The sequence below is a fragment of the Rattus norvegicus genome, chromosome 9 (genome assembly GCF_021556685.1).
Source record: "Rattus norvegicus strain SHRSP/BbbUtx chromosome 9, alternate assembly SHRSP_T2T, whole genome shotgun sequence".
NCBI lineage: Eukaryota > Metazoa > Chordata > Mammalia > Rodentia > Muridae > Rattus > Rattus norvegicus.
The window spans coordinates 12,812,989-12,840,633 of record NC_141542.1 but is presented as its reverse complement, the minus strand read 5'-3'; the positions used below and the strand labels follow the sequence as shown (position 1 = coordinate 12,840,633).

General features: G+C 39.4%; 1 protein-coding gene across 19 annotated transcripts; it reads left to right on the top strand.

Moving 5' to 3' along the window:
- The first annotated feature begins 4,655 nt into the window (after positions 1–4,655).
- Positions 4,656–27,361, top strand: LOC120094625 (uncharacterized). 19 transcript variants are annotated; one of them, XM_087564530.1, is made up of 10 exons: positions 4,748–4,869; positions 10,504–10,582; positions 11,165–11,281; positions 14,059–14,236; positions 14,578–15,891; positions 19,181–19,278; positions 22,732–22,858; positions 23,291–23,385; positions 23,520–23,700; positions 25,313–27,339. In XM_087564530.1, exons 5-10 carry the CDS (start codon positions 15,885–15,887, stop codon positions 25,423–25,425), a joined length of 621 nt encoding a protein of 206 aa, XP_087420656.1. In that variant the 5' UTR covers positions 4,748–4,869; positions 10,504–10,582; positions 11,165–11,281; positions 14,059–14,236; positions 14,578–15,884; the 3' UTR covers positions 25,426–27,339.
- Positions 27,362–27,645: the final 284 nt, after the last annotated feature.

Here is a 27,645-nt window from a genome sequence, read left to right as displayed (position 1 = left end):
ATAATATATAAGCATGAACTGTTACTAAATAAAAATGTGCATTATCTGTGTTGTTCTGTTGACCTTTTGCATGGTGTCAAACAATATAAGGGGTGGGATGAAGACATTCAGATTCCAACTTTTTTTTATTTATTTATTAACTTGAGTATTTCTTCTTTACATTTCGAGTGTTATTCCCTGTCCTGGTTTACGGGCCAACATCCCGCTAGCTGCTCCCCCCCTCATCCTCCCCCAATTGCCACCCTCCCCCCAACAATCACGTTCACTGGGTGTTCAGTCTTAGCAGGACCCAGGGCTTTCAAGCTTTCCAGTTCTTTCTCTGATTCCTTCAACGGGGGTCCTGTTCTCAGTTCAGTGGTTTGCTGCTGGCATTCGCCTCTGTATTTGCTGTATTCTGGCTGTGTCTCTCAGGAGAGATCTACATCTGGCTCCTGTCTGCCTGCACTTCTTTGCTTCCTCCATCTTGTCTAATTGGGTGGCTGTATACGTATGGGCCATTTATCAATGAGTGCATACCATGTGTGTTTTTCTGTGATTGGGTTAGCTCACTCAGGATGATATTTTCCAATTCCAACCATTTGCCTATGATTTCATAAAGTCATTGTTTTTGATAGCTGGGTAATATTCCATTGTGTAGTAGAACCCCATTTTCTGTATCCATTCCACTGTTGAAGGGCATCTGGGTTCTTTCCAACTTCTGGCTATTATAAATAAGGCTGCTATGAACATAATGGAGCACGTGTCTTTTTTATATGTTGGGGCATCTTTTGGATATATGCCCAAGAGAGGTATAGCTGGATCCTCAGGCAGTTCAATGTCCAATTTTCTGAGGAACCTCCAGACTGATTTCCAGAATGGTTGTACTAGTCTGCAATCCCACCAACAATGGAGGAGTGTTCCTCTTTATCCACATCCTCGCCAACAGAAAAACACACATGGTATGCACTCATTGATAAGTGGATATTAGCCCAAATGCTCGAATTACCCTAGATGCACAGAACATATGAATCTCAAGAAGGATGACCAAAATCAGAATTCTTCACTCTTTCTTTAAAAGGGGAACAAGAATACCCTTGGCATGGAATAGAGAGGCAAAGTTTAGAACAGACGCAGAAGGAACATCCGTTCAGAGCCTACCCTACATGTGGCCTATACATATACAGCCCCCAAACTAGATAAGATGGATGAAGCAAAGAAGTGTAGGCGGACAGGAACTGGATGTAGATCTCTCCCGAGAGACAGCCAGAATACACCAAATACATAGGCAAATGCAATCTTAAACCACTGAACTGAGAACGGGACCACCGTTGAAGGAATCGTAGAAAGGACTGAAAGAGCTTGAAGGTGCTTGAGACCCCATATGAAAAACAATACCAACCAACCAGAGCTTACAGGGACTAAGTCAGTACTTAAAGACAATTCATGGACTGACCTTGGGCTCCAACCTCATAGGTAGAAATGAATAGCCTAGTAAGAGCACCAGTGGAAGGGGAAGCTCTTGTTCCTGCCAAGATTGAACCTCCAGTGAACTGGATGGTAGGGGGGATTGCGGTAATTGGGGAGGATGGGGAGGGGAACAACCATAAAGAAGGGGAGGGCGAGGGGTTGGGGGATGTTGGCCCATAAACCGGGAAAGGGAATAACAGTTGAACTGTAAATTACCCAAGTTAATAAAGATGAAAATATATATATATATATATATATATATATATATATACATGAAATGAAAAAAAAGAAATTCATGCATTTTTTATGTTTTCCAGTTTAGTGTAATAAAGATTTTTAAACTATATCTTTATGATTCTCTGAATTTCCTCAGTGTCTGTTGTAATGGCTCTCTTTCACATCTCTAATTTTCATAATTTTGATTCTCTTTCTTTTCTGGCTAATTTGTCTAAAAGTCTGTCAGGACTGTTGATTTTTTAAATGAAATAGTTCTTAATTTCACTGAGTTTTAGCGTATTGCTTTTTTTGTTTATTTCTATCTTATTAGTTTGATCTCTGTGTTTGACTATTTCTTTCTGTCTGTACTATTGGGGTATTGCTTCTGCTTGTTTTTCTAAAGTGTTCATGTGTATCATTTGCTTATTAATATGAAATCTTTCCAAGAGTTTTTGTGCAGACATGCAGAAAGTCAGAATGACCTGGATAAATAGTCTGCATGCTCTAAGAAAATCAGATGTCAGCCCAGTCTACCTAGTAAAACTATCAAACATAATGAAAGATTAAAGAAAAAATATTTCACAGTAAGGACAAATATCAACAATTTCTGTCCACCAATTCATTTCTACACACGGCACTAGTTATAGACCAAAAGAAGGCACAATGAGTAAATAATCCCAAAATAGGTAGGCAAAAGATGATTAAAAAGTGAGTCAGGAACACAAAAACAACAGAAATTCATAAATACTCAATAATAACTGTTAATATTTTTAATTTCTTAATAAAAAGATACAGAATAAGAGATTGGATTGAAAAGCAGGATCCTGCTCCCTGGAAGAAGCACACTTCTCCATCAAGGACAGTTACCATCTTAGAGTTAAAGAATAGAGAAATGTACTCAAGGGAATGAGGACAAGAAGCAAGCAGGCTAACTATTTGATATCTGACAAATATACTTCCAACAAAAACTAATTAGAAGATATAAGGGAGGAAGCTACATACTCATTAAAGGAAAAAACTACCAACAGGATGTTACAGTTTTAAACATTTCTGTACCAAATGTAAGGGCACCCCCTTTCATACTACAAACACTACTCTATCCAAAATTATATGTCGAGCATCACACAGGCATAGTGACTTCAGGACCTACTTCTAACCAATAAGCAGGCCACCCTGACAAAAGCTAAACAGAAAAACTCTGGAGTTAATTACATCATACATTGAATGGAGCTAATGGGACTCTTACAATGTTTTACCCAATCATTAGACACTAAATTTTATTTTGGCAGTTAATGACATTTTATCCAAAACTAAACACAGTATTAGGAGAAAAAGTAAGTCTTCATGAACATAGGAAAATTGAAATAACATCTGACATCTCATCTTGTTAGTGCAATTTTATAATTAACAGTTTCTTGTTTATCTTGGTTATCTTCCAAGTACATGAGACAGAGACTATAAGATTTATTTGATAAGCTTTACAGAACAATATCTGAGTAGCTATTAGTCTATCTAACCCTCTAAGCTAATCTGACTACCTCTCAGGGAAGATTCCCAAGATACTTGCATTTTAGTATTGATTTGGCTCTCTCTGCTCTGGGCACTTTTCCAGGTATCACTCGGACTCTCTCTTTGTGTTGACTTTTCTTTGACCCCTTTCTTTACTCCTCTCCACTCACTGGAATCGGAAGTCCACCTCTGTTCTCTCCCCTGCTCAGTCATTGGCTGATCAGTTTTCATTGACAAATCAGAGAATAAATGGGGAGAAATAAATATATATCAGCGAGACAGGAGATATTGGAATAAGCATTACAATGCCATGTCTGGATTACAAGAAGTTACGGGAGCAGAGAAATCAACATTTGAATACAGTCATGCCTATCTACTTAGTGTGTTGTGACTGATTTCACAGTAAATAGACAACTGCATACTTGCAAAGTTACCATATGATCGATCAGTAAATCATAACATATTTATCATATGATGCTGCCCAATATATACATCTGGTCTTTAATGTTAAGTTTAAAGTGTACCACAAAAACCATGTGCTAGAAACAATCATCCCACATTCATGCATGAATGCTATTTAGAAGGGTCCTTGAAAAGTAAATAGGATTGGGTGAGAATACATAAGGCAAGAACAAGAATGTTTCCTGTTCTTCACTGTGTGATACCTCTGCCTCAGAGGTCACAAGGTTCTCTATTCTTCATTTCTTGATAAATTACCTAGTCTAGGCTATTTTGTAATAGGAAGAGAAATCAAACTAAGACCCTGCTATGTAGAGGGTGCCACCACTGAAGGTTTTCAGGATAACCATGTTTACCAGCCAGTAAGTGCATCTGAATGGACAGAACCAAGGGAGCACATTGTCCTATTGCACATTCTTTTATCTTACCTGTCTCCAGAATTCCACTGTCTTTTACAGAAGCAGGAGATAGGACTATATACTCAACCCAGGAGTTTTGGGCCATTTCTCTTAAGATTTTGAGAGCGGTAACAACACATGCAGTGTCAAGTTTTAAAAATCGTAAGATTTTTAACACTTCTTTCTTTGAACACTCCTCCATGTCTGATACAGTTCCTAGTAATCAACCAATATTTAATGAATAAATGGCCATCATCACTAATTACTAGAACAATATCAGTATTTCTTTCCATCTTTTTATAGAATTCAAAGCCTCCTATTACCTGTTCATAGAATCTTTTGGCTTTCTAACTAGAACATGTTGCCAGAAGCTACTAGACATCACCAATATCCCCCTAAAGTCTCAAAAGACATAAGTGTAGTGCACTGTTCTCCCTCCCTTGAACAGAGGCCCTCAAGAAGAATGTTTCTGTCACTTTCCTCCCACATTGAGAATTAATTCAGCCTGCATGCTCTTTCCTCTAGAGGACAAAAGTCCAACCCTGATTTCAAACATATATGTGGCCAATACTATCAAAAGTAAACTTATTAATCATAATACAACATGGCAACACTGAGGGGTGATTTCCTGAAGAAAGCCACAGCATTCATGCCAAGATGTTCTGGTGCCTCCAGGATGGGGTCAAAGTGTGTGGATTCCTGTGCTGCCAGTTAACCTTGGATCAGGGAATTCACTAATCTGAAGGAGGACCTTTGGAAGAGACTGTTAGAAAAGCAAGACGTGCATCTGTTCTGCTTACTATCCTTAGACACACATACTGCTTGTGCTTAAACACTAACTGTAAGTAATTAAAGATAGCATATAGCACCGACTTTACTTAGTCCTTTAAATGAAATGCCATTAAACACTGAATAGAAAATATGCTGTTAGGCTGAAGAGATGGCTCAGCCATTAAAGGCTAGGCTAACAACCAAAAATGTAAGAAAATAGATTACACATTTTGAAAGATGAATAGGATTGTTGGCTCTTCAATTGACAAGGGCAAATTTCAAATGATGTTGGCTAACAAGAAAAGTTATTTTTCTTTAAAAGAAGTTGTTTAGAGTAATTTTCTTTTATGTTTGAGGGCTTTACCTGTGTCCACAGAAGCCAGAAGAGGGCATGGGTCCTGTGATTGGATTTACCAATTCTTGTAAGCCATTTCAAGTGTGAAATAGTTGCATGCAGTGTATGCAGAGACACCAAGACACAGGACTATCTACTACAGGGTAATTAACTGGCTTGATGATCTTGTACAGGTGTTATACCGGTAACCACATCTGCTCTGAGTTACTTGATTCTTGCACCAGCTGTGTCATTTCCAGAAGTCAGCATTTTATAGCTGTCCTCTATATCTGCTGGCTCATACACTCTTTTTCTATTTTGTGAGCAATTGGATAGTTCTTCTCTGAACTTGTGCTAAAATTCTGCAGTGAGTCCATCTGATCTTTGGCACTGGTTATTTGGGACATGTTTTATTTTTATTATTTCTCCAGTCTCATTACTAAGTTATGGATCTCTTTAGCTCATTTGTTTTTTATTGGTTTAATTTTGATATGTCAAGTGTTTCTAAAAATTCATCTGTTTCTTTCAGGTATTTTAGATTAGTGGAAAAGAGACTTAAAATATGTTCTTATACTTTTCTTAATTTCATTTATATGTTATAATATTTCCTTTTTCATTTCTCATTTTATTATTTGGGTCTGTAAAAACACACATGCACTTAGGCTTTCATTCAGGGCTTTCTACATGTGAGTTCTTTTTACTTTGCTTAGATTAACATAGAGTTTGCCAAAATATTTTCAGATGAAACTTTTAATTTAATGGATTCTTTGTAAACTTTTTTTTACTTCCATTTCATTAACTTTTGACCTCTTTTCATCTACTGGTTTGGGGTTTGGTTTGTTCAAGGCTTTTGGATGTATCATTAAGTTATTGATTTTTTGATCTCTCAATTAGATTTTCATTAAGCATTCAAAGCTGTAATATTTCATTGTGTTCAGATAGAATGCAGGAAGTTATTTCAATTTTCCTGTGTTTGTTGAAAGTCGCTTTTTGTTCTAATATACGGTGAATATTAGAGAGATTTCTTTGTCTCGTTGAGGAGAAAGTATAATTTTAATGTTCAGGTAGATGTGCTATAAGATATATTTTGTCCTTTTGTGCTGCGATTTCATTCAGTTCCAGTGTTTCTCTGTTTAGTTTGTGTCTGGACAACCTCTCAGTTTTTCACAATGGGATACTAAAGTCATCAAATGTCATTGTGGTGGTTAATCTGTGGATTTAGATCTAATAGACAGTATTTGTTTTATGAATTTGTGTTTAGTGCATTTATGGTTATAAATATTTACAGATTTTCTTTTCTAGAGGCTCCTTTACTCGAACAATGGGCTGTCAGGAGTGACTGAATATTTGAGGACTTTTACCATCTTTTCCCCTGGCTTCTAGCTGCCTGTTTCAACTGTGGCAAGCTGTATACCATTTCTGTTTTCTCATTTATTGGCGTCTGGTTGGTGTCCCACAGTTTGTTGTGTGTTAGAGGAAGCAAATAGAGCTGTTGGAGGGGTGTGTGTCACTTTAGTTCATCACTGTGACCATGAAGGAATCAGTTGTAATCAATGCTCACTAAATACATATGCCAGGTTATTAGAACCTATTGATTTATCTCTTTTGCATTCACCCTCAATACATAGCTGTTCAATTAGCAATATCACTCTTATATGGGATAAAGAGTCTAGAGTGACACTTTGAGTGTGAAAATAGTAGCATGCAACGTAGGATATCTCCACACAGATACTAGGACACAGGGTCTTCTGCTACAGGGCAATTGTGACTTGCGAGTCAACAAACAAAACCTCTTTAGAAAGGAGGTGGTAGAAGACATATCAGCCATGGAGGAATTACAGTATCAAAAGATGAGTTAAGCTTTAATTTCATGGCTAAAGCAAGTTTGGAAGTTGCCAGAAGAGATCTAGTAAGCTCAGTTTGATCTGAGGTTGCCAAGAACAACATCAAGGAATTTAATTTGCCTTCTTCATGCAAATATATATATATATATATATATATATATCATGGGATGATGTGAGTATAAATAAATATATACATAGTTTCTTCGTCTAAACTTTTGTTCTGTCATTTCATATGTGTGCATCAATGAATATGTTCTGGAAAGAAAGGGAAAAAGCCAGCATTTGTAACTACTTAGTCTGTGCTGGGTCTGTCTTTCTCTCTCTCTTTATTTCTTTTTAAATTTTATTTTTCTTGGATATTTTATATATTTACATTCCAAATGTTATCCCCTTTCCCTCTCTCCCATACCTCCTCCCCCTGCTTCTATGAGCATGCTCCCTCTCTTACCCACCCACTCTAACCTCAGAGCCCTGGTTCCATGTTTTTAATCTAACAGTACTGATTGGAGGTAGTTAGCATGACTCACATTTTATAGATATAGAAAAGAAATCTCTAAGAAGGTTCCACTGGATACCTGAGACCATGCAGCCAGTATTTTAGTTTCTCCATTACTGAACCCAAGTCTGTTTACTTGCCAACAGAACAGGACCCAAGTAACTAAGACTAGCTCTTGTGGTAGAAGAAAAACAAAGATTCTTTAGACTCGTGTTCTGAAATATCTTTTTAAACTCACTCATGCTTTAAGCTTCTTTTTAATCACAGTCAAGGGGAGATTGGGAATTAGTTTACTTTGTGAATCCTGGTGGTTAATAATTTTTTAGTTTGGCACACCTTAGCATCACGAGTCTTAAAAGGTAAATGAGGTCATGGATGTAAGCCTCATGTGCCAGGTTTGAGTAACTTTATAAGGGCTGCACTCATCTAGGCACAGGGTGCTTTGAGCAAAAGGCTGAATGTGTCAGCTTTTGAGTTATTTTTCTTTTTGAACATAAGCATGGCAATACTCTTGTTTTTCCCACTTTAAACTCTATCAGACTGGAGAGGAAGAAGACCACGTAGCATGGGGACTCTGCAACAAAGCCAGGGCCTGCACATAGTGGGGAACAAGGTGGTCTTAGAGAGGGAGGAGCAGTGTGTTTGCCTCTGTGCATTTCTCTAAACAGCCTTGAGTCTGAAAGTACTTAAGGTAGTGGAGATTTATAGAACAGTGATCCCTAAACAGTGAGACTTACTTCCTCATTGGCCAGATGCCAAAGTTTGTTTCTTGTAGTCGTGACTCTGTTGATTAAAGCTCTAGCTGATCTCGTTGATTGCAGAGCATTTGAGATTGATTGCTAAAGGTTGGGTACATTTGGCATAGTAGAATTTGAGCCTCTGTGCTTGCCATATACCAGAAATACTTTCCTCCTTCCTCTAAATGTACCTTTGTACTTACCGAACACTGGGCAGTCCAGCTTTTAGACTGGTGAAAACTAGAGTTTGAAGGTAAGAACACAGCTTATCTGAAACATTTGGCATAACTTGTTGGTGTATGTTCTTAGTTCTCAGACATACAGGTGCTAATGTGTAAGTGGTGTAACTCAAGTCAGAAAGATCTTAAGTCTTAAGAAACCTAAGAAAAATAATAATAAAAAAAATCTGAAGCTAACATTGGCTGTGTTCAACTTAGAAATTCATGCAGACACCTTTCCACAATACCATCTCTATGTGCATACTGTACTTTTCCCTCACAAAGACTCCCCTCCTGTCAGCCATCTACACTGCTCTGGCTATGACTATTTCTTCACCACACTGGACCCTCTTTCGTCTAAGTCTGTGGACACCATTCAAGCTAGGCCTATAAAAGGAACTGGACCAGGTCTCCTGCTTAGGGAAGTTACTTATATAAGCAAGTAACCATAGCACTGTGGCATAAGATCTGGGAAGTTCTCATGTAAATTTAGATCCTCTTGCAGCTGAGGGTGGAGGACAGTTATGATTTCAAATCGTGTCTGGAGGACAGTGTGAGGACCTGTCTCAGAAAACAAGATGAAAGGTTAACTGTATGGAAAAGACTAGAGAATGTTTCACAAAGGAGGCCACAGGGACCTGGCCTCAGAGGACGAAAAGGAGCCTGCCTGGGAAAGTCTGTGTGTCTATCTGCCTTATTCTAATAATAGCAGTGACCATAGCTGAGACCACCTATAAGTAGAAGCCCAAGGAAGCACTCTTTTTCTCTTCTAGCCTGCATGCTGTGGGCTGTCAGATGGCAGGTGTATTTCTACCTGTGTGCTCCTTGACCTTCTATGAGGTTATCAGAAGTAGAAAGTGTCATTCTCAGTATTTGATGTACCCAGTCTGCGAGGCACTGGTGCTCAGTAGCACAGGAAGCTGCTTTCAGTTCTTCCCCTGTGATCTCTGCTTCTGCTCAGCAGCAGAAGTGAGGTTTGTGCACACATCAAATTCCAATTCTGGGAACACATTCAAACTTGAGAATCTGATTTCAGCTGGGTGTCTGTGGCTTTTGTATCACTGTAAGATAAGGCATTCAGAAACCTCTATTCCTCCCCAACATTGTCAAGCTGGGCATGGTGCACACTGGGCAAACCTTTACTACAGAACTACACATCAGCCCCCACCTGACTCACTGTACATACTTCCATGGCCTCACTCAGCCCTCAAATCTACCTTTATACCACACAGACTCTATTAATGAGCTGGTCTCTGTCAACTGAAGATTTTCAGTCCTTACCTCAGGTCATAATTTTAAACTTATTTAAATTCAGTTACTTGTTTGGTCAAGTAACAAAGAAACACTAAGAGAAATGCATAATTTTCTTTATTTTCCAATGTTCAATGAAACAGCAGGTCTCTGAGCTTTAACTGATCATGCTATTCTGCTCAGTTTTAAAAAAAATTCCTACAAAAAAGTTCCAGATCAAGGTGTCTGTCAGTATGGTTTCTCAAGGCCTTTTCCTCTGCTTGCAGGGGGCCTTCTTTTACTATGTCCACACATGTTGTTCCCTGTGTACATCCCTTGGTATTTCTCTGTATGTCTAAATCTCTTCTAAGAAGAACCCTAGTATGATAGAATTGGAGCCTCATCTCAACTTAATGACATCATCAGGGCCCTGTCTCAAACTGTCACATTTTAAAGTAAGAAGATTAGAGCTCAACATGTGAATGTGGAGGCACACAGTTCAGTCCATCATATCCACCAATGCTTTTGCAATATTAGTTTATGCAAATAGTTTGCACTTGCTCACAAATTGAGCAATTTAAAATGATGCAACAAGACGTGGTAGTATGTATCTGGAATCGCAGCATTTTGGAGGCAGAGGCAGAGGCAGAGGCAGAGGCAGTGGCAGAGGCAGAGGCAGAGGCAGAGGCAGAGGCAGAGGCAGAGGCAGAGGCAGAGGCAGAGGCAGAGGCAGAGGCAGAGACAGAGGCAGAGGCAGAGGGATACTTGCAATTTTGTTTAGAAAAACAAAGGATGAATTAATTAACTCAAATTTTTTCCTTTATTCTTATTTTGTTTTGTGCCAGCCTAGGTCTGCTTCTGCCCTTGAGGTATCCAGGTACCATTGTGCACTGAGCAGGACTGAAAAGAAAAAAGTTTATTCTGGTAGGTGGATTTCACAGGGTGTCAGTCGGAGTGAATGCAAAGGGATAAATAGCCTTCTTTAGTGATGGTTTTCAGTGAAATAGCTCTCTCTTATTGGGGGTATTAAGGGGTATATATAAACCTTGGTGTGTAGGTAGGAGTTTTCATAGTGAGGGTATATTACTGGCTGGTGTTCATATGTTGGGAATGTTCCTTTACCTGTGGAGGACTATTTGATTCCTGAACATATCCTTACAGGGAAAGAGGAAGGTTAATCTCTAATTTTGCCATGACTACCTCAAGGGTTGCAAAAGTGGGGATCATAGGGTTTATGTGCACAGGGCATGCACACCCAGAGCAAGGAGGAAAACAGTCCAACTCCTGCTGGTGTCAGGATGAGATTTTCAAGGCTTCGACACATCAAACTTACTCTTGCTCTGGATTGGCTCCCTTGGTTGCATGGCATTCCAGATTCATAGGTTTAGTGCTTTGAAACAGTATTACTGTAACCTAGACTGGCCTCAAAGTCACACTCTTTCTGCTAGCTTCCCTCATATTGCTTGCCATCATAGCCTACTGATTGTTTTAACTGTTTTTGGTCAGAAGTTTGAGCAGATTACAGCCGCTGGGTGAAATGAAGTTTTGCACACCAAGAGGCTAGGGGAAAGCATCCCTCCTCAGTTCATCTGCTGAACATCAGCCTTCTGTTCTGTTGTGCAGGTAAAGGACTGAGGATGCTGCCTCCAATTTATCCTCAGCTTCTAAAGGCCGTGAAATCTATTCCCTTTTGTCTATGAGCTGGTAGTGGGAACTGCATCATCAGTATACTTAGAGAACTCCCATATCCACCACCAAAGTTCTATTGGAGTTCAAAATGAGAATGTGTTTGGGAACTGTTATATTGAATACCTAAATTTACATTTGAAAAGGACACTGTAGACTTGCAGACTTGTGCTCTCATGTTGCCAAGAGGGGAATGTGCTAGTAGAGATTTGTCTCTACAACCTCTCAGTTCCGGAGGCCATATTAGGCTTCCTATCTTAATAGATATTTGGTCATTCAAAGATTTCTGGTGGGGTTGAAGACTGATTACAGTCTCATAGCCTATCAGGCTGTTTAACTCTGAAAATACATATTTTTTGTATAGTTATCTATACTATACAAGCTAGCCAAGATATAATATAGATTTTAAGCCTTTCTTAAGCTGGAATGGATAACTAAATGTTCTGTTTAACTAAACAAGTGATGGACTGTGTGTTGAGTATATCATATGCTTTATAAATTTTAGAATGGTAATAATTGTACTCAATTTATATATAAGTGAAAAGGCTTTTTAACTGGACAAAAAGGGATAAATGTTGTGGTTTGCCCTGGAGTTATCTGTATTTTGATGCTAACTCCACTGCCCCAAGGACAGCTGTCTAGTCATGTACTCAGGAATCAGGTGACTTCAGTAGAAACTTCTCCCCATTGCCTGTCATTGGAGGAGAAGGAAGGATGGGTGGGAGAGAAGTTTGAAGGAAGAGGAGGAGACAGGAACAGAAAGAGAAGTGGAGAGGGAGAGAGAGAGAAGCGCTGGCAGGACAATGGACGCTGATGTAAAGATCTCACTCTGTGTATTTACAGATTGTTATTAATGTTCCTAAGGGATGGATGGTACTGGGCTTTGTATGTTTAGGTGGGCAATTATATCTTACCAATTGGCTCAAAGAAAAAAAAAAGAAAAGGACAAAAATACATTTTGTAATAACAATTTTTGTATTAGTTTTCTTTGTGAATATGGACTTATTGCATGGGCATCTTAAATTTCATGGACACTTGTAACTTAGAAGCAATTTTTAAAGAAGTTTTATGAGATTAGTAGACAGATACTAGCTGAGGTCTTTATCAAACCATTGATTTAGAATCTTGTAAGCCTTCTTATGTTTAGAGGAATGAATATTACTTATGCTAAACCTGTGATGTGGATTAAAAGTGAAGGGGGAATTTAGGGAAGGACCTAACATAGAATGTATGTTAGAAATGTCAGTGCTCCAAACCAAGTGAGTGAGCTTACACTTGCCACTTCAGAACCAAGGAGACTGGAGCAGGAGGATTGTACATTCAAGGCTACAGAATGAGCAATGGGCAACCCTGGGATATGTAGAGACCCTATCTACTCTTACCTTAAAAGAAAAGAAAGGGGAGATGGCAATACTTTATCTTCCTCTGCTGAAGCTGATTATATCACATCTCAGAGTTTTATGGGAAGTACACCCTCTCTGCAATACTACAACTGTAGCTGCTGCTTATATTGGAAATGTTTTCAAGTAAAACCGGGTCTTCATTTTCTAAAAGCCCTGCATCCATTCCAGAGAACTCAGCTTTCTCTGGGAACCTGTCATCCTGATATTTGGTCTGGCCAGCCTGGACAGTCTTTGTTTCTCTCACTCATTGTAGTTTTCTTTACACAATTACTAGCAATTATTCACTGTTACACTTTCCATAAATATTCTTTCCCTCTAATGTTCTAGGCCTCAAATTATATAAGAACTAAAAACAAGTTGCTTATAATAAATAAAATAGTGGTGCTCACTATTGTAGCAGTCACTGAACATTACCTTGCTATCCCTCTGAGCAGCAGTGATAGATGTGCTTTGAAACTCAAATAGCCACTTACTCTTGAGTATTAGAAGATCATTCATCCCTTCTATTCATATATTTGTAAGTTTCTAGGTATAGCAACCAACAACAAACAGTGGAACAATGTGTCTCTTTCTGAAAAAAAGACATAAAGTAGACTGTAAGTGTATGAGAAGATATTCATTAGTAGTCATGAAGGAAAAGCAAAACAAATCTATTGGGATGGAGATTTAAGGGAGATACATGTCAGTGATTCGAGAGTACTATATACTACTGGTAGACTTCTTAAATGATACAGCCACTGGAGGAAAGTTCTATGACAATTTCTCAAAAATGAGAACATACTATATGGCATATCTGCATTGAGTTATGAACCCAAAAATATGAATGTAGAAGCTTAGATATTTGTACATTTTTTATTGTACAATAGTTGAAAGGAGGTACTCCAAGTGCCCATGGACAAAGAAATGGATAAACAAACCACACTACAAGCAGGCATGCAATAAAAGTTAGCATTAATTGGGAAGAAAATCTGATGGCATGCCACAATACAGCCGATCCTTAAGAATATTCAACTAAATAAATTAGCTATTCACAAGAGGACAAAATGAACTTAGTCTAAAGCATCTAGAGTTTAAGTAGATAAAAAGGAAAATAGTGGTAGCCAGGCACTGAGATTTAGCAGCAGTGGGCTCCTAGCTTCCATCTAGAAAAGTAAAATGTTTTCAGGAGATTCAAGGTGATGGTAGACAAAGAACAGCAGGAATATTATTAATGCTACTGAGCCATCCACTTATGATACTTAAGAGTCATTTTCATGTTGTGTATGCTTTATCACAGTACTTTAAGAATTCCATTCTGATCTTTTCTCACAGGGACTAAACCTTCTTCCCTGAGACATCATGGCCCTGGCCCCAGAATTGAGCAGACAGACAAAACTGAAAGAGGTCGCAGGGATCCGACTGCAGGCTCCAACTGTTGACAACTGGAGTCAGATTCAGACCTTCAAGGCGAAGCCAGATGACCTCCTCATCTGTACTTACCCTAAATCAGGTAACCTGGTAGAGTAGTAGCCCCAGCCTCATCCTCTGAGCTATCTGAACTTCTCACCTAAGTTAGAACTACCTACAATGAGAAGCTGGCTCTTTTTGTCCCACAATGGGTGCTACTTCACATGTCTTATCCCTGGGATCTTGAAGCTTAGTCTCTTGTACCATTCATTTTTCTTGGGAAGAGGTGAGATTTGTCTCTACTCTTTTACCTTTCCCAGAGATCCAAAGTATTTCTTCTATAGCTAACAAGATCCTGGTTAGAACAGAAGGTAAAGCCAACATCTGCATCCACACCCGTTCATTAGTATGTTTGAAGAATAATCTTCTAACTCAATCTTTAAGGTCTTCCCAGGGACAACATGGATTCAAGAAATTGTCGACATGATTGAGCAGAATGGGGATGTAGAGAAGTGCCAGAGGACCATCATTCAACACCGACACCCTTTTATTGAGTGGGCTCGGCCACCCCAACCATCAGGTAAGAGACCCTGATTCCATATATGTTCCTCTCCTGTCTAATCTCTGTCCTTGTCCCTTCATCTTCTCTTTTTCTTTCCTATCCTGTCTCTCTCCCTCCCCCTAGTTGCTATTTGGAACAGCATCATGCTGTATATTAGGCTGGCCTTGAACTCACTGAGATTCTCCTCTTCTGCCTCCTGAGTGTTGGGTTAAATGTATATGCCACCCCTTCCAGATCCATTTTTTTTCTGTATTTCTACCAAATGTGAATCAGCAAGGAAGATAGATGCATATGAAGGCAAAATTCTGCCTAATGTTCTCATTATACCTTTGCTCTGGTCATGTGTAACTGCAGAATAGAGGAAGGAACAGAAATCTACTCATCAGCAGCTCACAGCCATCTGCTTTCAGTACTTTACCTTTCATAACCAAGTGGTTTCTGGACAGTGTCTTATGATTCAAAACACACACACACGCACACAAACACACGCATGCACACACACATACACACATATACACACATACACATATATACATGCACACAAACATACACACACACATGCACACACATACACAGGCATATTAATACACACACATACACATGCAAATACATACATATACACACACACACGAGGAGGCAATTACTTTGTTCAATTGAAAAGCTATTTTCCCCGTGACGTTAACTGAACATTTTTCTTTTCATACATAGTTTCTAGTCTTGAGATTTCCTTGCTAAACATAATCCCTTATTGTTGTGAAATCAACCTTACTCAAGTTCTTAGTTCAAGAGCAATATGTGGCCAGACTCTTCACCAAAATATAATATAATAACCTCCAGCCCATCTCTCCATAGAGCAGTTCTGCAACCTCATGAGTGGGCCTCCATTCTCTACTCTTTTGGCACTGCGCTCTTCCAAATTTTCCCCAGATTGTCTGTGAAGCTTTGCTTACAGCATTTTAGGGCTTTTAAGCTTGATGTTCAAATTTCAGGACACATTATGAATCTGTCATGAAGCTCATCACAATTAGTCTATAGTTAGAAGCAGAGACAGATGCTAATGTGTTGCTCACCTTTTTTCTATTTAGTTTAATTTCCCATTGGGCTGCCAATCTGTGGGTGAACCTTTCTGGAAACCGCATTATGGATATACACACCCAGAGATACAGTTCATAGTCCAGTCAAGTTGACAATGGAAAGTAAGCATTATACCTTGTTACCTTCCAGACCTCATATCATAGAAGTAAGGTGGAACGTAAGTTTACACCATGCCCTCCCGCTGTATGTTTATAGTTAAATGCCACTTATTATCAGTCACAATTCTAGTTTTTTAAAAGTATCTCTGTTCCTTGTTTGGCAGGATTTCCGATTATTCGTATAAGAGAATCTTTACCATTTTCTGTGGATCACAGTCCAGATTCAAATGTGCCGCCTAACAGAATGATTTCATGCAATCTTTGAAGCAATGCAGGACTAATTCTCTAACCTCTCCACTGCCATTATTTGAAGAGCCTGATTGCTAGATTAAAGGAAAGACCTTAGGGACAGTCTGCAATATCTTTATTTCATCTTACTCCAGTTTATCTCAAAGATTCACAGAGAAAGTCCCTACAAGAGTTGTAAATAGAAGTGCAAACATCACAAACCATGTATCAGAAAGGATGTAATAGAAGAAACATCACTGCACAGAACCGGAGAGATGTTTTTGATATGACAGGAAGGGAGGTGGAAAGAGTCTGCTCACTGTTTCTGATCAGCTCTGGCTCAAAAGGACAAATTTGGTTATTCTTGGCTTCCAGGTCATTATCCTCAAAATGATAGAGTGAATTCCTTGAGGTTCCAATAAGAGACTTCAGGTTTGGGTGTTGAGAGGGAAACTAAGAGGAGTTTCCTTAGAGATGTAAGTCTTGTTAGGAGAATTGTTAACCCCATGGTCATACAGATAGACAGCAGCATGAAAGGGCACTGATGAGAATCCAAGCAACATGGTAAAATGTGGGAAGTCCATTCTTATAGGTCTCAGAGAAATTGGGGGGTTTCATGAACTCAGGCTGACTAATTCCTATACAGAAGCAAAAGGAGGAGGAGGAGGAGGAGGAGCAGGAGTAGGAGGAGGAGAAGGAGGAGGAGGAATAATCCCAGGGTAGGAATGTAGAACTCCAGTGATGTGTGTGGGACACATCTATTGAAGTTGAACATGCTACACAGGTGTGGGATGTGTTGTCATTAGTGGCTTTCTGTTCTCCTTGGGTCTGGTAGTTTGGGCATCTAAATTTTCTTTTTTTTTTCTTTTTTTCTGGCTGTGTCTCTCAGGAGCGATCTACATCCGGCTCCTGTCAGCCTGCACTTCTGTGCTTCATCCATCTTGTCTAATTGGGTGGCTGTATATGTATGGGCCACATGTGGGGCAGGCTCTGAATGGGTGTTCCTTCAGTCTCTGTTTTAATCTTTGCCTCTCTCTTCCCTGCCAAGGGTATTCTTGTTCCCCTTTTAAAGAAGGAGTGAAGCATTCACATTTTGATCATCCGTCTTGAGTTTCATTTGTTCTAGGCATCTAGGGTAATTCAAGCATTTGGGCTAATAGCCAGTTATCAATGAGTGCATACCATGTGTGTTTTTCTGTGATTGGGTTACCTCACTCAGGATGATATTTTCCAGTTCCAAACATTTGTCTATGAATTTCATAAAGACATTGTTTTTGATAGCTGAGTAATATTCCATTGTGTAGATGTACCACATTTTCTGTATCCATTCCTCTGTTGAAGGGCATCTGGGTTCTTTCCAGCTTCTGACTATTATAAATAAGGCTGCAATGAACATAGTGGAGCACGTGTCTGTTTTATAGGTTGGGGCGGCATCTTTTGGGTATATGCCCAAGAGAGGTATAGCTGGATCCTCAGGCAGTTCAATGTCCAATTTTCTGAGGATCCTCCAGACTGATTTCCAGAATGGTTGTACCAGTATGCAATCCCACCAACAATGGAGGAGTGTTCCTCTTTCTCCACATCCTCGCCAGCATCTGCTGTCACCTGAGTTTTTGATCTTAGCCATTCTCACTGGTGTGAGGTGAAATCTCAGGGTTGTTTTGATTTGCATTTCCCTTATGACTAAAGATGTTGAACATTTCTTTAGGTGTTTCTCAGCCATTCGGCATTCCTCAGCTGTGAATTCTTTGTTTAGCTCTGAATCCCATTTTTTAATAGGGTTATTTGTTTCCCTGCGGTCTAACTTCTTGAGTTCTTTGTATATTTTGGATATAAGGCCTCTATCTGTTGTAGGATTGGTAAAGATCTTTTCCCAATCTGTTGGTTGCCGTTTTGTCCTAACCACACTGTCCTTTGCCTTAGAGAAGCTTTGCAGTTTTTTGAGATCCCATTTGTCGATTCTTGATCTTAGAGCGTAAGCCATTGGTGTTTTGTTAAGGAAATTTTTTCCAGTGCCCATGTGTTCCAGATGCTTCCCTAGTTTTTCTTCTATTAGTTTGAGTGTGTCTGATTTGATATGGAGGTCCTTGATCCACTTAGACTTAAGCTTTGTACAGGGTGATAAGCATGGATCGATCTGCATTCTTCTCCATGTTGACCTCTAGTTGAACCAGCACCATTTGCTGAAAATGCTGTCTTTTTTCCATTTGATGGTTTTGGCTCCTTTGTCAAAAATCAAGTGCCCATAGGTGTGTGGGTTCATTTCTGGGTCTTCAATTCTGTTCCATTGTTCTATCTGTCTGTCTCTGTACCAATACCATGCAGTTTTTATCACTATTGCTCTGTAATACTGCTTGAGTTCAGGGACAGTGATTCCCCCGAAGTCCTTTTATTGTTGAGGATAGTTTTAGCTCTCCTGGGTTTTTTGTTATCCCAGATGAATTTGCATATTGTTCTGTCTAACTCTTTGAAGAATTGGATTGGTATTTTGATGGGGATTGCATTGAATCTGTTGATCACTTTTGGTAAAATGGCCATTTTTACAATATTAATCCTGCCAATCCATGAGCATGGGAGATCTTTCCATCTTCTGAGGTCTTCTTCAATTTCTTTCTTCAGTGTCTTGAAGTTCTTATTGTACAAATCTTTTACCTGCTTGGTTAAAGTCACACCGAGGTACTTTATATTATTTGGGTCTATTATGAAGGGTGTCGTTTCCCTAATTTCTTTCTCAGCTTGATTCTCTTTTGTGTAGAGGAAGGCTACTGATTTATTTGAGTTAATTTTATACCCAGCCACTTTGCTGAAGTTGTTTATCAGCTTTAGTAGTTCTCTGGTGGAACTTTTGGGATCACTTATATAAACTATCATATCATCTGCAAATAGTGATATTTTGACTTCTTCTTTTCTGATCTGTATCCCCTTGATCTCCTTTTGTTGTCTGATTGCTCTGGCTAGAACTTCAAGAACTATATTGAATAAGTAGGGAGAGAGTGGGCAGCCTGGAGTGGATGTTCTCATGTGCTGAGCAGACTGTGCAATCATCTCCTGAATTGTGTTACAGGTGTGGACAAAGCCAATGCGATGCCAGCTCCAAGGATATTAAGGACCCATCTTCCCACTCAGCTGCTGCCACCGTCTTTCTGGACAAACAACTGTAAGGTAAGACAGTAGCAGTTCCTATCGGGACTGGAGCAGGGAGCCCAGGGCCTCAGCCCTTCACAGCCTGAGTGAGTATAGCTTCCTTAGCAGTACGCTGTACCTCTGAGACCTCATACTGTGCAGTAAAGTCAAACACCATGCTAGATTTAGTAGAGTGGTTCCCCAGAGGCTTTCAAATGTGATGTGAAGGCCGAGGGCAGACTGAGGTACTGGGGATCATGTGTTCTTCAGTGAAGCAGACTGGGAGTGGGGAACGGGAACCATAGGCTGTAGGCTATAGGAGGGCTTATGGAGTGGAGCACAAAGAAGACTGAGCAGATCAAGTGCAAAGGACTGATGTTCAAAGGGTAAATCCCAGTGGAGCTGCAAAGGAGGCTTGGATGGAGCCTCAGAAGCCTCCAGGCTGCTGTCACTCTTTCTAGGATTATGTCATGTGTCCCAATGTCTTGTCTATTGTGTTCCTGACACATTGAGGGTGTTGGACCATGGTAGGAGTATACCATGGGTATACCAAGGAGTATGCCAAGGGTACAGTAATCGTGCAGTGAGTGGAGCTGAGATTCAAGGATGAGGCAATGGCTTTTCTAAGAATAATCTTTTTCTTTTTTAAATGGAAATAGTGAAAGAAAGATAAAAAGGGACTGGAGAAATGGGCTCAGTGCTTAAGAGCATTGACTGTTCTTCCAGACGACAGAGGTTCAGATATTAGCTCACAACTGTCTGAAACTTCAGTACTAGGGGATATGATGCCCTCTTCTGGTTTGGATGGGTACTGCTTGCACATGGGTCATGATCATAGAAGCAGGCAACGCATCAATATAAATAAAACCATCGCATAATTTAAGCTTTAAGGATTGTTTTGAAAGGACTAAAGTATTTCTAGATAGCAGAAATATTGTTGGAGCTCCTACAATCAAATGACTGTGTATTGTCTGTAAAGGTGGGTGAGGAATGCCAATTCTATTCCTGGCATTACTGGGACCAGCTATCATGAAATCACTGAGGAATACCTCTTGATATTATCTGAGATCAAATAAGCTGAGGAAATTCCCAAGTTACAAAAAATAAAACTGAAATAAAATTAAGAAAAGCAGAATTATCATGGACCTGTGCAGTGGTATTTGATCCCCTGGATAATTCAGCAACATTAGCTTTAATGTTTGCACAGGGATTGAAACAGAACATACACAAGGAGATAAGAGAATGAGGAGAGAGCTTTGGTATCATGGGTCATCATCTTCCATGTATATGTAGGTGGAGGAGTTGAGCTCTGTGGTACAGAGAATAGTCTTCAATGGGTATATTTTCAGTTTTGAATGAGTGAGGTTATTAAGTATATAAAACAAGCCAAAGAAAAATAAATAGCAAGCAGCATGCAGATGAAAGGATGGAGTTAGAGAGATAGACAGACAGACAAACAACAAATCAGGTCCTCAAGCAGAAATTGCCTGGACAAGCCCTCTTGAATCTGACACTTTGTGTTCCCAGCACTTAGATTCCCAGGCAGAGCATAGTGTGTCCCTGGGCACGGCTTCCAGGTCAAGGAACAAATCACAGTAGAAAGATAATATTACAAAGGGAGGACTCACAAACATCTAGCAAAAACTACTGATGAATCTCCATTGGGATAGCCAGTCAGTTTACTCATAAAATACCCAGGCTGAGCAGAGTATTCCTCCAAGTAAAGGACTGGTAGGAAAGAGATAACATCAGGAGATCCTGTGCTCACACCATTTTCAAGAAACTGAGGAAGTTTAAGTATCAGCTGGAGTTTCACACTGAGGTTTCTCTCTATGGCTAAGGTTTCCAAGAGCTGATCTAGCATCTCTTTCCCAGTGGGCTAAACAAAGTTTCACCTGTAGGAAATAGTTCAACTTCCAGATGATCTCAGTAACAGAAGCAATTTACTCTTCTCTCCCCTCCTTGTAACAGAGTTAGTGGAATAGTCTCTCCCCAGATAAGGGATCTTGGAGAACACTTAGAACTACATGCTTGGTGTTGAAATGTGTGTATAGTAACCCAACTTCTGGAAACAGCTTGTCAGTGAGTTCAAACAACAGAAGGCAATTTACCAATATAATGTACATTGTGGGTCGTAAAGGAGACCATGGGTAGTTTCTGGATAGTCTTTTGTCACCCCTCAAAGGTTTTAAAGATTAATTCCCGCTTTTTGCCCTGTTCAGGACACTACAAGCTCATACAAGTCAGCTAAGATGACCCCAGTACCAAAAACAAGAGTATACTCAACAGAAATACACATGATCTTTTCTGAAGAGTCATCTCAGCGCAGACCCCCAGATTACCACTGTGATAATGATCATACATTGCAACATACATACATACATACATACATACATACATACGTACACACAACATACATAAGGGAAGAGAGCTTCATAAGGGTGTCTGCCAAAGAAGAGTCAGAGTTGGCCCCCAAAAACTTCTGACAAACCTGTTGTATGCAAAAATAAAAAAATGTTAATGCTGTATAAAATAGATCATTGTATTGTAAATGACATAAGGAAAGAAGGTGTGACTTTGAGTCAAATCATCAAATAAAGAAATGGTGTTTTATAATTGTATAAACACATATATTATATATCATATACATTATAAATATTATGCATATTTAATGATTTATATATAAAACACTGAATGTTAAGAACCAGAAATAGCCTAACTCTCAGACTGTGTGCATCTGGATAGAGAAATGTAAGAACTTGGAAAGGGGATGAATGAGGACTGAGGAAATGTGAGAGTCCTGTGTTGTGACTGGAAGCCACATCCATGAAAAGGAAAGAAGAAATTCATAAAACGTCAGTCAATACTGAGGTGAAAGACAACCTGAGTACAAAGTGCAAGAATCAATAAATAAATAAATAAATAAATAAATAAATAAATAAATAAATAAATAAACTGAAACTTTAGAAAATTCTTTCCATTGGAGCGCAGAAGCATTTGGATTTGGAGGAAACATGGGTTAGATCTCTAGCAAGGTGAAAAAGTCTCCCAAAAGGGTCCTTATTCAAACGCACCTGGCATTTGTTTATTCTGTGTAGAAACACACAGTTTTGAAAGTGACCATCATGGAAGAAAGTTTGTGCTCATAGCAAGTAGGATCCACGGTGCTGCTCAACATCGAAACACTAGGTGGAGTGATTGCTTTCCCAGAAATCAGGCTGAGGTTTCTGGAAGGCTCAGTGGCTCTGTAGTTGATTCAGAGTATCTAGAGGAAGAGTTTGCCCCTGATAACAAAAGGGAAATCAAGAACTGAGATAAATTTCAATGAGTTAGGACTGGGCTGGGAGTATCATAATTGGTGACATTGCTCTAGGCTGAGTCTTGGTGCCAGGGCAGGAGAGTTGAGCATTCCCCAAGAGGACTCAGCCAGAGTGAGAACCCAGAACTTTTCATGTTCATGTTCCTTTAACTCACCTCTCTTCTTCTCCAAAGTTCCTTTATGTGGCTCGAAATGCCAAAGACTGCATGGTTTCCTACTACCACTTCTACAGGATGAGCCAGGTGCTCCCCGATCCAGGCACCTGGAATGAGTATTTTGAAACCTTCATCAATGGAAAAGGTAAATAAAAATGCATTGTCCCTCTGTGGTTTTACCCCGATTAGGCTGAGCTGAGAGAACAACCCCTGACAGTTGATCCCCCAGAGTTTCCTGTGCCTCCTATTTAAAGGCCTTTTATTCCGGGATTCCTGGCCTATAGACTTTCCTCAGCCTGTGTGACCCTGTTATAAGATGAGGGTGCAAGTGATTGTGCATAATCAACATGAAGCCACTTTAATTCTCATATTAAAGCAAAACCTCCAATACTGATAGAAACTACGTGACCTCAGAATTGAGCAGCTCAGTGACCCTGGAAATATCTAATACAGAATTTTTTCTTCTCTGATGTACCTGAAGCCAGAAAAAAGAAAAAAAGAAAGAAAGAAAAAGGAAAGTCAAACTTTCCTGACTTGGAAGGTTTGTGTCCATGAAAACAATTCTTGTTTTTCACAGTAAGTTGGGGATCTTGGTTTGACCATGTGAAAGGATGGTGGGAAATTCGAGACAGATACCAGATTCTCTTTCTCTTCTATGAAGATATGAAGAGGGTAAGTAAATCACTGCTTCAGCTCCAGGGACAGGGAAGCTGCTTTAGGAATGTGGTTCTGACAGGGATGTCTGGAAAAATGTGATAGTGTGAAAACTCTTTTCCAGTCCAACTCAATGCTACCCTCACTCACAGGACCCAAAGCCTGAAATCCAGAAGGTAATGCAGTTCATGGGCAAGAATTTGGATGAAGAGGTCGTGGATAAAATAGTCCTGGAGACATCGTTTGAGAAAATGAAAGAGAATCCTATGACAAATCGTTCTACAGTCCCCAAGTCTGTCCTGGACCAGTCCATTTCCCCTTTCATGAGAAAAGGTCTGTGGGGCTTATTTATCTCTAATTCTGAGCCAGTCCCCCTCCAATCCACATATTGTGATTCTAAGAAAGCTAGAGATTTGTTCCTAGTGTACAAGAAGCTCTACAAAGCAAGTCTTACAGATAACTAAGACAGACTCCCCTTGGTGCACACCTCCTTGGGATCCCTGCCTGCGGTTAGACTCATCAGATCTGACATCTAGTTTGATTCTGTCTCCAAATCATGACTCATGACACTTTCAGGACTTTCAGCATGTATTACTGAGACCCAGGCCCTTATTACTTCCTAGATTTTGAAAGAAAAAAAATCTGATTGTCCCTCATGATTCACTTTTAAGAGGAAAACGTTTTTTTTTAAAGTTAGTATACTCAATAACTTTTTAAAACTCAATAGTTTGATGATTTCATACAGATCCTCAGTAAACCCACTTTCCAAATGTTAGGTACAGAATGAAAGCCATCCCACTGTCTCATTGACACATGCATTTTTTCCCACAGCAGTGCAACCAGCACTGAGGTTTACACATTTCTCCAGAACATCTTTTGTCTTCCTTTTAGCACATGAATTAATTCATTTCATTCCTCTTGCAGTATACCAAGTGTTCAGGCCCTGAAACAAATCAAACTGTTCTATCTCTTTTCTTTATTAATCCTGGTGAGAATTTGACAAGTAGCTTTTTCCCAGCCCATCCATGTCCACCCTTCTTTGGATTCACTTGCGTTTGTTTCTTTGCTTGCTTTGGCCATAAAAACACAAATACAGATACCATGACATTAATCTGTTAATTACAATATAAACTGTGGTTATATTATACACTTTTGTATATAATGAATAAGAGCTATCTCTCCAGCGAAAGAAACACAGATCTCAAACATCACTGTTTGTACATGTTTGTACATGTGTTATAGACATACTATTACTTTTCCAATCATTTCTCTAATTATAGAAACTATAAATACTATGTTTACATTATAGGATCAATGCTACAATGAACATTTTTGTTCATCAAATTGCATAATTTCCACAAGAATCATAGGAATTCCAAAGATGTACTCTTCATAAAATCAATTCACAGAAATTAACTCTACACTTCAATAAATTTTCTAAACAAATAAAACTATTCAATTAGCATCTGAATCAAAGAAGCAATGAATTTCATCACCTTGAGCAATTTCGTGTGATATCTTTTGCCTGCAGTCACTTCCTACAGAGATAAATGTTCTCATTTTTCACTATAGGTTGATTTAGCTTGCTTTTAGATTATGTATAGATGGAATATCACAATATGTATTTTATTATGTCCAGGGTCTTTGGCCATTATAACATTTTAAGCTCCTCTGGTATGATTATATGTCTACTATTTGTTCATTTTTATAACTATGACTATCTAGTATATGTAAGCCAGATCACCTTGAATTAATCAACCACTTAATTTAGAAGCTGGTGCCCCTCCCAAAGACAAATAGGGGTCCTTTTCAGACAGGAGAAGTAAGGTGATGTGGAATTAGATTCCTGTTATGACAGCTCCATTGTGGTCCCTCCACCCTCCAGTCAGGGACACAAAGTCTGTCAATCAGAGACTGATGTTCTTGTCTGGGCTTTGTATTTCAGGAACTGTGGGTGATTGGAAAAACCACTTTACTGTAGCTCAGAATGACAGGTTTGATGAAATCTATAAGCAAAAGATGGGCGGAACCTCTCTAAACTTCTGCATGGAACTCTGATCAAGAAGGACATCTAAGACAGGAGTCTGTCTGCAAGCCTCAATTCAGCCAAAGGAAGCTCTGAAAGCAACCTGTAAAGGCCAAGGATTGTGGCTCCTACTCTGTGATAACTAACATCACATTACCATTCATAAAAGCATCATGTTTAGTATATACTTCCTCCACACTTCAGTACAAATCAGTAACACAGCTTAACGAGCTAGTAAATAAACACATAAATAAAACTCTAGTAGTATACATTTTATGATGACATTCTTCTAGAAGGTATAACCAGGATACTAACTCTGAAACACACATCAATAGTGATCATCTAAATTAAAGTACATGAAATCCTAAAGTCCTTCCTGTTCAGTCTGTTTTGCCTGATTACAATGGGAAGAGTCAACATGTTGCAACTTGTTGCAATGTGTTTAAGGGAGCGGGTTCTGTGGGAGGAAAGTGAGGGAAGAACTTCAAGGAGATGTCAGAAATCCAAGTCTTAGTAAAGGGAATCCTATTTCTAGGTCATAAAGAAACAGACAGAAGACATGAAGGTGGCCTTTGGAAGCACAAATTGTTTCTGGACAAGAGCAGAATGGAGGCTTGATGCTCAGTGTGGAGCCAGTTGAGTTTTGATCTCCTGTCATCTCTTCTGAGGAACAGCTTGTACTTTTGCCCACTTTAGCAGAGTCCATCTGCATTTGCTTGCCAGCATACTTCCTTCCACCTCCCACTCGCTCCATGTCTTGGGCATCCTTTTACTCCCAGTAACCAGGCAATATGGAGAACACAGCATGTTGCACGACTGAATGATGGCTGGGAAGACAGAAAGGCAAACATGTTTTGGGTCTCAGCACTTACCCTGTCACTTTAGTTGCAGACGTCAGCACTGCTAAGCTGAGATCAGCAGGAGCAGCCTGTGGCATGAGCAGGATATATATGTGAGCTCAGGGTACCTAGCATGAGCTAGAATGACATTTCCTTTCAATCACTCAAATGTACACTTTCTCCTAAATGTCGAGGACGTGGGCACAGCATGTGTTACTGCCAGCAAGAGCCATTAGAATGTGTGGTAGAAGTTAGTGGGTGGAAGCTAAGAAACGGAATGTGACCTAGAAGAGAAGGAGTGCTCCTGGCCCTTGCTTTTTCTTTCCCTTGTTTCTTGGCCATGAAAAATTCAATAATATGAGGTGGGCAGTTTTGCTCTGTCATTTAATTCCATGATGATATTCTATCCATCTGACCATGGAATGTAAATTCCAAAAACAAAAGCTAAAATAAAGCTTTTGTCTTTATAACTTGCTTATCCCAGATACTCATTAAAGTGAAAGGAAGCTCAACAACCCATTCCCAACGATGTGGCTATAAAATGCTGAAAAACATCTGTAATTTTGTTGAACTTATAAGCAACTGTTTGGTTACTGCTAAAATCTAACTATATGTGCATAGATAATTGACAACTTCTATGATATAAAAGATGTTTATATCCTGATTGGATTGTAAATTTTTATTGTTTTCTTCTATGTCTTCACATGTGTATTGAAGTAATTCAGTTTCTGTAAGTAATTTGTCTGTTCTTACAATCCAAACCAAATAGAAGTTCCTATACCTTCCTCCTTTCAAGGTTAAGTTCATAACATCCCAGAGTCGCTCCAGCGTATTTAAGGCACAGCTTGTGTCTTCAGCCAGGTGCTGTTTAACAGTAAATTTGGGGTAAATTGTTGAAACTTGTTGGTGATGAACTTAAGCCTCTATTGGCTTTGTCTTGCTTGGAGTTTACATTTCTACTCAGAATTGAAAATAACAGTAACTTGTAAAGTTGTTCAAAATTGTAAAACATATAATGTTAGTTTAGTAAGTGTAAGATAATTTACCCACTGGTAATTTTAACTATTACTTTTGGAGCAAAGAATGAATAAAGTAAATGAAATATTACATCTGATGTATAGCTAAGTAATTGCTAGTAATTGACTTGTTTTTTTCATTATTTTTTCACTTTACAACCCAATATTAGCTCCACACCCCCTTACACTGTTCCTCCCCCCACTTTCCCTTCACTTTCTTCTCTGATCAGAGGGAGTCCCTCCCTGGGTATCACCAAACCCTGGTACATAAAGTCACTGCAGTACTAGGCGTATGGTCTCCCACTGATGCCAGACTAGGTGCCCCAGTTACGTGTGAATGGTATGTACAGGCAGGCAAAAGGTTCAGAAGCAGCCCTCACTCCAGTTGTTGGGGGAC